The sequence below is a fragment of the Polistes canadensis genome, unplaced genomic scaffold, assembly GCF_001313835.1.
Source record: "Polistes canadensis isolate GaletaPanama2010 unplaced genomic scaffold, ASM131383v1 scaffold_6, whole genome shotgun sequence".
In the NCBI taxonomy this organism is placed as follows: domain Eukaryota; kingdom Metazoa; phylum Arthropoda; class Insecta; order Hymenoptera; family Vespidae; genus Polistes; species Polistes canadensis.
In genome coordinates, this window is record NW_014569553.1 from 1,007,516 (window position 1) to 1,019,048 (window position 11,533).

The 11,533-nt window shown below is 29.9% G+C and overlaps 1 protein-coding gene and 1 long non-coding RNA gene across 5 annotated transcripts in view; both read right to left on the minus strand.

The window, feature by feature from the left end:
- LOC106788944 (poly(rC)-binding protein 4) overlaps positions 1–11,533 on the minus strand; it is a 54,967-nt gene that overhangs the window by 27,451 nt on the left and 15,983 nt on the right. For all 4 annotated transcript variants that reach the window (XM_014752691.1, XM_014752701.1, XM_014752708.1 and 1 more), the window contains exon 2: positions 6,363–6,621. In XM_014752691.1, the coding sequence (XP_014608177.1) occupies positions 6,363–6,621 (259 nt within the window). The remainder of the gene's footprint in view (positions 1–6,362; positions 6,622–11,533) is intronic.
- Positions 6,785–10,018, minus strand: LOC106788964. The gene is made up of 3 exons (XR_001381953.1): positions 9,929–10,018; positions 9,299–9,403; positions 6,785–6,912 (listed from the first exon to the last, which is right to left on the minus strand). It is a non-coding gene; the product is annotated as an uncharacterized LOC106788964 (long non-coding RNA).

Genomic DNA, 11,533 nt, shown 5'->3' on the forward strand with positions numbered 1-11,533 from the left:
AAAAAGAGAAAGAGAGAGAGGGTGAGAGAGAAAAAAAAATGAGAATAGAAGACTCTAGGGGAACGATCGTGGTGGTGTGAAGTGTTCTGAGCAGAAACCTTTCAAGTGTAGGAAGAAGAAAGAAAAAAGAAAAGAAAAAAAAAGAAAGAAAGAGAGAGAGAGAGAATGTAGAAAGAAGGTGGAATAGGATAAAGGGTGTAGGGAAACCTTCCGGGAGGGTGCCCCTCCCCCTTTCTTCTTCCTCATCCCCATTCTACGATGATGGCGGAGCATCATTCAGATATGCAGAAACGTGCAATAATTTCAGTGACGTACTTCAGCACGAACTCTACTATGCTAAGCTTGCTTGCTTGCCTGCTTGCTTGTGTGTATTACACGTATAGAATAGTATATATCTATAGGTGTGTGCGTTTAGGGGGGAGAGTATAACGTTGCAAACGTGTCGTCTACGTGGGGTACGCGATCGAAGTCATGATTTTCTATCCTTTTCCGATGCACTTGCGTATATATATAGATATATACATGTAGTGTATGTTTTTATAATGTGTGTGTGTGTGTATTGGTGCGCGGGAAGTTGATTCTAAATGCACGTGACTGCATGTTAGGAGACATCCTAAAACACGATAATTACGTTTTATTGCGAACGAAACGCGATATTTAAAATGTTCTGTTATAAAAGTTCTATATTTTACTTTTTATTTTTTTTTTTATTTTTTTCTTCTTTTATCTTTTATCATAGCATAAATGAATATGCGTACAAATGGAGGGAAACACGAAACCAAATATGATATACACTTTTTAATAGTCGTATGTATACGTATATTATATGTTTACCAAGGAAAATGAAATTTTCGATTTGCGAAAGATAGGTACGTGTTTTGTGGTGCGTGTATGTGCGTTTGTGTACTTTAATTGTAATACCGGACCAATGGCATATCTATCTATCTATCTATCTATCTATCTCTCTCTCTGTTAATTATCGAATCAATCGATATTAATTGTACGTTATCGAACTCGACGAAGAACACGCTTGTTCTATCACGTTCACGTTTATCATCGAATAATCGATTGTACACAAAACACACCGTTTAACAGATCCAATTTGATATTCGATATTATTTCCCTCCTTCTCCCCCTCCCTACACCCCTTTCACCACACCCGCCCCGCCCCGCCCCCGTCATTTCAATTCGTTCGACATTTAGTGCACCTGTATGGGGAAACATGGATTCGACGTGATCATTTTTTGTTTAGAATTATACTATACTAATTTTTCGGATATTTCTCTTGTTGTTGTTATTATTCATATTTAGTAATCATTATTTTCAATGATTTTGGTCATTCGCATATCAATTTGTTATACTTAATAATTTGTTTAATTATATTTTTCCCCACGTATACATTCGTGTGATATTACTTTCCTCTCTTATAATAATATAAAATAAAATAATTAATAATAATAATAATAATAAAGAGGAGTTATATAGAAATAACAAAATGTTCAAAGTTTTCGTTTGATTAAGAGAAAGGGAATGATGTTAGAGAAAATTTGGATATGTTGAATTATTTTATCATTTACGTATACTTTTCAAATTACAAATGAATAATAAAGATGAGACAAGTAAACGAAGAGGACAAAGTTCATGATGATGATGATGATGATGATGAAAAAAAAGAAGAAGAAGAAATAAGTTTGACGGACAGTTAAAACAAAGAGAACAAAATATAAATTCTTGGCAGTCGTTCAGATACCACTATCAATGTATATGTGTGTGTATGTGTGTCTTCTCTTTTCGTGTAATTTAGGATCCGACGTTTACTCTTTTCCGTGGAAAAAACTTGCAAAAGATTTCTCTCTCTCTCTCTATCTCTCTTTCTCTTTTCTTCTCCCTTTATCTTTATAACTTTCTTTCTTCAACGACATGGTGGTAGTAGCATGGCGGGAAAATTAAAATTTCACTTTCAAATTCAAATTGTCTTTTCTAGGTCTTTGAACATCGGGTTACAAAAAAAGGATATAACAGAAATACGATAGAAAGAGACAAAAAAAAAATAGATAACGAAAATAAAAAAGCAAAAATAAGATAAAGAAGAACAAAAAAAAAAGAATTCTTAACTGAACTGGAATATATACATCAATAATTTAAAAATTCAATTATTCCATTTAAAGAATCATTGAATTTTTAATTTGGCAATCTAAAAAAACAAAAATAATTTCGAATAAGAATAGTTATAGATTTTTGAGAAATGAATCGAAAGAAACTCTTGACTCGTCCTGTATAAAATTTATATGTGTATCTCAAAATAAAAAGAAATCGATACTACCAACACACACACTCACATTTAAACATATATATATATATATATATATATATATATATACGCAATACGAGAGAGTTCATTTCCTCCCATTTCTTTTCCTTCCAAACTTTTTCTTATACTTTTCTATCCTTATCTCACGTGGAACACATAGAGACACAAAAAAAAACAGAAAAACAAAAAGAAGAAAAAGAAGAGAGAGAGAGAGAGACAAAAATGTTCCGTATACTTCAGAAGGGAAGAAATTGGAGGGATTTGGGAGGAGGGGGTGGGGTAGAAGGGGGAGAGACGGGAAGAAGAACACAGCATCATCTCCGTGACCTAGGTCAATAATAAATCGGTTAGCAGCGTGCCAAGAAAGTAACGTGGTTCTGAATCATCGGTTTATTTTACGTTTTTCGATGCCATCTCTGAACACACAAAAGTTTTCTCTCTTTCACTCATCCAAGGATCGATTAATATTAATTTTCTTTTATTTTATTTTATTTTATTTTTAATGAAATTTAACCAATGATACCATCGAATACGATTGGATGATATTTTATGTGTGTGTGTGTGGGGGATGGGGGGATTTTTCTATTTGTCTTTTTTTCATATCCCTAGGGTGTATAAAACATTTTTGGAGACTATTGATATATTATTTAAATAAAAATGGGAATTACGTTAAATATATTTTTTGTTTTCATCCCTATACTACTATTGTTACTTCGTATCATTCGTTTATTGGAAAATTAAATTTCCATTGTTATTTGCACGGTGTATTATATTAATTTTTACATGATATATAATTTTTGGTTTAAATAAGAAAAAGGAAAAAGGGGGGAATAAAAAAGAACAAAACAAGGGAGAAGAAGAAGAAGAAGAGGGGAAGAATAAAACTGAAACACGAATAATTAATCGGTTTACAAAGAATTAATTAATTTACGAATAATAATGATAACAATAATACGGATAATTTGTAAAATGATGAAAAAAAGGAAGTACCAGGACAAAGAAAAAAAAAGAAAACGTTTTCCATTAACTTTTTCATATTCTTTGAATTTACTTGACTCTCCTCCTCCTTCTCCTCCCACCCGTTTTGTTTCGTTTATTTTTCTTCTTCCTGAAGAAAAATTAGATGGAAAAATGAAGAGTGGGTTGGAGGGGTGTGGTGTGGTGGGTGAAAGTGGGGAAGGAAGAGGAAGAGAATTTTTTCTTCTCTGCGCTAATTTTTGTTGTCGTGAAAATTTTTCCTACGTGAACCAAACAAACAAACAAACAAACAAACAAACAAGCAAGCAAGCAGCCAAACAAAGTACAAATCGTGTTGAAAATCACAGAATATTCTAGACGAACTTTCGTTATCATTTCCTTTACATCCTTCGAGATCTTTTGTACGATGGAAGAGAGAAGGGCTTTGTGTCTACTGGACAAAGGGAAGGTTTGGCCTCGAGGATGAAGAACCGAGGGTTTCTGTTTTCTATGTGTATATATATATGAACATATGCATGTAAACATACGTATACCATAGATATACATGTGTGTGTATATGTGTACGTGTATAGACCAAATCATGACAGTAAAAAAGAAAGAGACAGCAGTGTTGTACGTGTTTGTATGTGTTGGAGTAAATATTTCAAAAACTATGCACGAAAAGGAACCATTCATGAACGCCTGCCCGCCCCCCTCTCTTCCATCCACCGCCCCCCTTTTGAAATCATTTTATACCACCCCTTCTTTTTTTCTCCGGAAAACGTCCATTACTTTCGAGTACGTTCTAATTATCTTTTATATAATTTAAATAAATAATTAATTTAACGTATTTACCAGAGATTGATGATATTTTATTTTTATATTTTAATTCAATTAAAGTTTTGTCGATATTCGTCGAATTTTCTTTTTTTCTCTTTTTCTTTTTTTTTTTTTTCCTTTTTATATTCTCTAATATTATAAGTGTATATTATATAAATAAAATTATAATTATATTGATTAGGAGACAAATGTAGATATTGATTTATAATATAAGATAAATTTAATCTTTTTATATTATATAGATTTTTATTTATCTACATGTTATACGTATAATAATGTAAAAAGAAAAATGTATGTTTATAAATATATAATTATATAATTTGTGGAAAATTACAAAAAAAGAAAAAAAAAAAAAAAAAATTGTTTGGATATGCAACGACCGATAATAAATTAAAAACAATTATAATAAGATACACACTCTAATATACAAATATAACGTTCCTATAAGTTAATAAAAATAATATTAATGAGAAGAAAAAAACAAAAAGTAAAATTTGAAAAATACATTCAACAAATCAATGTAATTTTATTTTCTTACATACAAACATTAATATACTATTTAATAACGTATAAAAGAGTATAATAATATAGTGAACGTGTATATAAGAGTATATAATAAAAGAAAGTAGACGACTCACTGTTTTAAAGTAAAACTAATTTGAAATAATTCCCGATAGAATACCGATTTCAAAGTTATATACAAAAACAAATTCGATTTACAACCTTTACCATTACTACTACTATTACTATCCGTTAGATTTTCTCTATTTCTCTTTTTACATATATATATATATATATATATATTTCTTGATGGAGTTTTATTCCATAGAAGAGCATATGCTACCTACGATAAACTTCGTAACAAGTTTTACCATTCTATTCGCAAAGAGACTACACTTCTTGCTATTACCTATCTACTACTACCACTACACACACAACTCAACAGCATACGCACATATACACACGTATATATAAACTTTTATCTCTTTATTTTTTATATTTCACATAGAAAAAGGAAAAAAAAAAAAAGAGAGAGAGAAACAACAGTTAGAATGCGTTAGAACAAGGTTTTCTTTCTCCTAGGTTAATATCACGAAGTATAACAACGTGAATGTGAAAACTCACGATACGAAGGTAGAAAAGGAGGAGGATAGGGAGGGGATTGGGGGAAGGGGAAGGAAGGGAAACTGTAACAGTTACAATGACACTATACTGATACAAATAAAATAGGATTGGAAGGTTTTTCTACGACGAAAAAGAGAACGGAAAGTTACGGGTGACGTATGGAAAACGTGATAAAACAAAAATGATGTATATTTTCATTCCTTTGACGCATCAAATACGTCAACGACTACGACCACGACTACGACGACTATCTTTCGTAAGAGATAAGTCTTTTTTTTATTCTTTTTCTTTTTTTCAATTGCTCTTTGATCAAATAAAAAAAGAAAAAAAATTCGGAAGGAGAAAGCAAAACAATTAATTTTCATTGTAACACGAATTTTAGTTACCCACCCATCAACGATTGTTAAATAAATTCGTTATCGATATTTATATTTTATTATTATATCACGTTAATTTGATTTATTGTGATTTATCGTCAATTTTTGTTGTTGTTTTTTTCTTTATTTATCTTTCGTTTATGCAATAGAAAGAAAATAAAAAAAAAAAAGAAAAATTATTCATCGAAATTAATCGATTCGTTTGTTCGTTTCGTTTAGTTTAATTTTAATCGTGGTTTCGAATTGATTTTTAAAAAAAAAAAGAAAAAGCGTTATAGTCGAATTTATTTTTTGTACCAATGAAAATTATTGTACGAATCAACGAGCCGCATAAAATGATTATAATAGAAGAAATATAAATACTTTCTTTTTCTTTTCACGTTTATTTTTCGTATGAAATATTTGATTATTAAAGTAAAACGAGAAAATGATTAAAAATGATTGATTATTTTTGCGTGGCACGCGTAAACCTAATCATTTTTCAGGGTACACACCACAAACAAAGAGTGATATGGATTATTAAAGTATAATAAAACAATAGGCATCAATAAAAAGTTGTGTATTCTATAAATAAATTAATAATCCTAAGCAAAAGAAAAAAACCCACATACTCATCAAATTAATTATTGTTGATACACGTGGAGTGAGGGCACAATAATTATCGTAATCTTTTATAAAAAAAAAAAAAAAAAAGAACTATAATATAAAATGAATGAAATAATTTGTATTGATTAGAATAATAACGGGCTTACCTTGCCCTGCATGATCAGGCGAATGGTCAAGGTGACTGAAGGGTCATCATTGAGGGCAGGCTTATTATCCATATTGTCCATGGTGTGTTGTTGTTCACGGCTGCTACTCTTGTGATGAGACGTCTTCTTCTCGAAGTTTGCGGAGGGAAAGGGTACGGAAGAGGATAAGGACAGGGGAGAGGTTAGGCGTGTGATTTTGGTTGGGGGGGTCTCGGGGGATGTACTTCTCAAACGCTCCCAGGTATTCTCAGTCCTTGCACTGCACAAACATTATATCATTTTTTATTATTTTTTAATTTTTCATTAGCTTAATTATACTTTCACAATATTCATACAACACACAGAAATTTGTAATAAAAAAAAAAAAAGAGAAATAAATATTGTACGTGTGATATTATTTTTTAAATTACGAAGCACAAAACTGACTCAAATCTCATTCCTACCTCCTCTTCTTTTTAGTATATTAAATTGTTAATGTTCTCAATTGTATATACAAGTATTAAAAGTATTTTTTCTATACAATAAAGTCAACCGCGTATCTCTGAACATCCTAAAAACCGAACAAAATGTTTCTTATCGTTAGTAACAGATGCCTGCTGCTTCTGTGCAAACATATATTACGTATAGAAAATATATTATACACTTCTTCGCTATACTTATACACGAAATTTTGATCATAAAAAAGTAAAATATAAAATTTAACATAACGTTAATATATATATATATACTGGTTTGACACAATTTAAGTGAAAATAAATGGAAGTTAAATAAATATCAATCAAAAGTAATTCGTTGGTATATTTTAAAATTACACGCGTCTACATTAATTATAATAATTACGTTGAACGTAAAAATAAAGTAACCTTTTTTTCTTTTCTAATAAAAATATATAGTAACACGAAATAAATGTGTTGTGTTTTTTTGTTTCTTTTGCCATCAATTCGAAATATTTGATTTGTAGTTCTAAGTTTTACAAAATCAGGATTACAAAATCAGGATTGAAATGGAATAAAGGATCGAAAGATTCCAATCGAAATGTTTTATAAATTAAGGAAGGGTGTTGATTTTTACTTGGAAAGTAATAAGGAGCCCAGTTTGACGAGAAAAACGATATGTGTGTGTACAAGTTTGACGAGTTTCTTGAACAGTCCGTTACAGAAGTTCACAAACACGTTTTCTCGATCGTCCTTTAAAGAGTTTAGCACCGTTCATTGTACGGAAAGGTGGGTAAAGCACGAATAAAGTTCTCTCTCTCACTCTTACTATATATATCATTTTTTTTAAATTGCTGTATAATAAAATCGTAAAAATTGTCACAGTCCAAGAAGGGGGGTTGGTTTTTACAACCAATCCCAATGGTAGTGGATACATTACAGAACTCGATTTAGATTTTTTTTTTCTTTTGGGTTGCTTTGATTCATGCTCGGTAAGTAAGAGCTTTAAGAAAGAGAAAGATAAAGAGATCGAAAGAAAAAAAAATTGTCTAGATGTGTATAATGAAACAAACTGGTTGCAACAACCATACGTTTATACGAATGACGTATGCAGCAACTCGCGACAATCGTGACAATGATATGCCTGTGAAATATTCATGAAAATTATTATTTTGCAATATAATATTGTAATATATTATTTTGCTACTTTTTTTTTTCCTTCCCCACCTACTCGCCACATATTTTTTAATTAATAAATTATATATATAAATCAAAATGACAATCATCTAACTTATACGAGAGATATTATCCGTAAGCTTATTACCATCCGTTCGTGTAGGATATTTATCTACAAATGTAATACATATTAAACTAGGGAAACGTACCTATCACGTTAACAATCAAATATAATAATTTATAATAATAACGATAATACACAAAAATAATGAGTTACGATTTGGAGCGTTACGAATCTAGATATACGCGTCTAACGGGTGTTTCTATCTACTTTTCATGGTGTTTTCGTTCGTGAAACAAGATTTTGTCTTTTCATGGAAAAGTAATATTACTCTAAGTACATAAGTATATAAATAATATAATATTTATATGTAATATATAATTAATATTATTACCAACGAATAAAATCAAACGAGACGAGTATTTTATCGCGGAAGTAATATTAATTTTGCATTATTTGATATTTTATTGAATGAATAAAATCAATTTTCTTGACTCGTATGTTAAAGAAATACTGAAACTGATAATATTCTAAGAGAATTGTGATTAAAGCAACATCTAAGTCAGCTGTACGACTACTTCCACCTCCCACCTCCCCCCTTCCCCCACTCTTTTTCTTTCTCTCTCTCTATCTCACTCTAATCAGTAACACGTCCGTGTTGAGTGTGTAACCGTTTCGCTCTGTTGCTGCTGCTGGGTGCTGTCGGTTGCAATGCAATTGAACTGGAATTTAGTGCAATCTGCGTTCCGTTAGCCGAACGCGTTTAACGCGAATCGTTGAACAAGATTGCAAAGAGAAAGAAAGAAAGAAAGAAAGAAAGAGAACAATTTGTAATTTTAGAAGAGAATATAAAAATGTTAAAGGTAAAAAAAAAAGAAAAAAAAAAAAACGGGAGAGGGGGAGGAGGCCTTGCAATTCGTTCGAATGCGAGAATAATCTCGTGTGTTCGATTAAGTGGTGCTTAATAATTTATTTCCCGATAATTTTTCCTACATATTTAGATCCTGAAATGTTTGAAATTTAATGACGATAACGTTATTATTATTATTATTTTTTTTTCTTTGAATAATTTATTAAAAAAAGTAAAAATGAACGAACTAATGTGTGATCGTATATAATAATAATATCATTGAAAAGTTGTGCACAATAGAAAAAGATTGATAAAGATGAAAGAAAATTATGAAGAGATTTGAACGACGAGACAAGGAAGATTTACAAAATGATCGGAACCAATAATATACACACTTTAACCACACTATACCCACCATTATTCTAACTATACGGAGTACGTCGTCTGGCGTAATTTATCAATTTAACGCTAAAGTTTTCGCGCGTTATGCAAATCGTTTTGAAGTAACAGGCGTGAAGAACTTAAACGAGTAATTAGGAAAATCGAATCACCTGATGCGATACTTCCTCGAAGAAAACAAGATATTTTAAGATAATAAGGAAAGAAATAAAGATAATTTGTTGATTATGTGTATTTGCATTGGTTAATAATCTATGTTGAAATATTTCTATAATATTTTATATAATATCAAATTATATTATATTATTACGTACACTATATAGTAATAATAATAATGATAATAATAATATGAAAATGGAAAGTGAAAGATTGAATGATTGTTTCGAAAAATATTTGACTGATTTTAAACCGAGAGAAAAAAAGAAAACAAAAAATGATTTCTATATATGTTAATAATTTAATCATTTTATATTTTATGAAATTATAGGATTCATTTTTGATTATTTAATTCGAACTTCATATGACGATACTTATATGATCGGGTGGAGAAAAAAAAATGAGAATGTATGCGAGAACCAAACAAGTTTTCATAAATATAGAAAAATGAAAAACGTGTGAATCATGATTCTCACGATAAATTATATACCAATTTATTCGTCGTCACGTATCGTCATCATCATCTGGGACGCGATGCGTTTCCAATTTTTATTCGTTATTTTCTTGTTTTTTTTCTTTTTTCTCTCATTTTCTTTATATTTTTTAATTTACATATGTCGTATTGAATTTTTTCGGGGAGTGAAAATAAAAAAAAAGGGAAACGAATAATTTCTTGTTAAAATATTTCGAAGGAATGCGACAAACGTTTAGAGTAGTATATGCTGACTAATAATATTGAAAACGTTACTAGAAATAGAACACGGCATTCTTAGTCTAGACGATGATATTTTGTGCTAGTACGTTCTACGAAACTTCGACGTTGTTCGTTGTAAACGTTTATTGCACTTTATCATTTAATAAACATGCTTCGAGATAATCTAATTAAAAAACTTTTTTCGATAATTTAATACCAACGATTTATATAAATATCTGATTTATCGAGTAAACAATATGAGGCAAAAGAAAAAAAAAAAAGGAAATCAATTTTAATTTGGAGTCATTTAAACCAATTCTCCGATTTGTTCTTTTTTTTCTATTTCAATATTTTCATTTATATTTTTCCATACGTTTTTAAATTAATCAATGCTAGAATAATTTTTCTCCTTACACAAAGAAGTTAAAAACAAAAGACAAGTAAAAGAAAAATGAATTTTAATGATCACTATAGTTAAATGAAAATGCTTGAGGAAAGAAACGAGGAGACTTTCTTGAAATCCGAGGTCAGTATTATAGCTAATCCTAATGAATGACTTTCTAAAAGTATCTTAGCAATTGACAAGCAAATAAAAAGTATCTAACAAATTACAGATACATATATCTATATATGTATATTTATTTATTTGCATATAAGAGAGTGGGTTGAAAAATCTTGAGCCTCGACATAAAAATCTTTTATTCATCTATTTGAAATAAAAGTGAATTTGACCTAAAAAAAAAAAAAATAATCGATGCTATTTCAGGATCAAAACTTTTCAACCTTTAATCGCATATACGCACATAGAACGCATCCGCATACGCAAATATATATATGTGTGTGTGTTATTTCTATATCAAACACGTGATGAAACGTATGTTGAAGGATCATCGACATTTGCGTCAATTTTGTGTGTAAAGTTGATTCGTGATGCCGAGATCATGCTTGAAGAGAATAGACGAATGTTATTGATAGTTTTGTTACCAATCAAATCGAGATTGGAGTATTACTAAACTCGTTTCGCGTAACTTGACATATTCCAATAGAATAAATATCTACACAAGCGCAGAGCACACACCACACACACGCATAAAAGAAAATGTATTCAATTTGAATAATACTCGATGACAAGAATATATCGTCGTAATATCGATTACGTTACCACGCAATATTCGTGTAACGATGATGTTCGATAAATTTTAACACACCCACAAACACAAACACATACACACACACACAGAAGTTATAACAGAATAATGATCAATCGGGGATAATTATGGCAAGCTATTTCTTTTTTTTTTTTATAACTTCTATACATTCCTATTTTTTTCTTTTTTTTTTATAACTTAACTTTTAAACATTTGTTTTCCTTTTTTTTTGTTTGTTTGTTGGTTTTTTTTT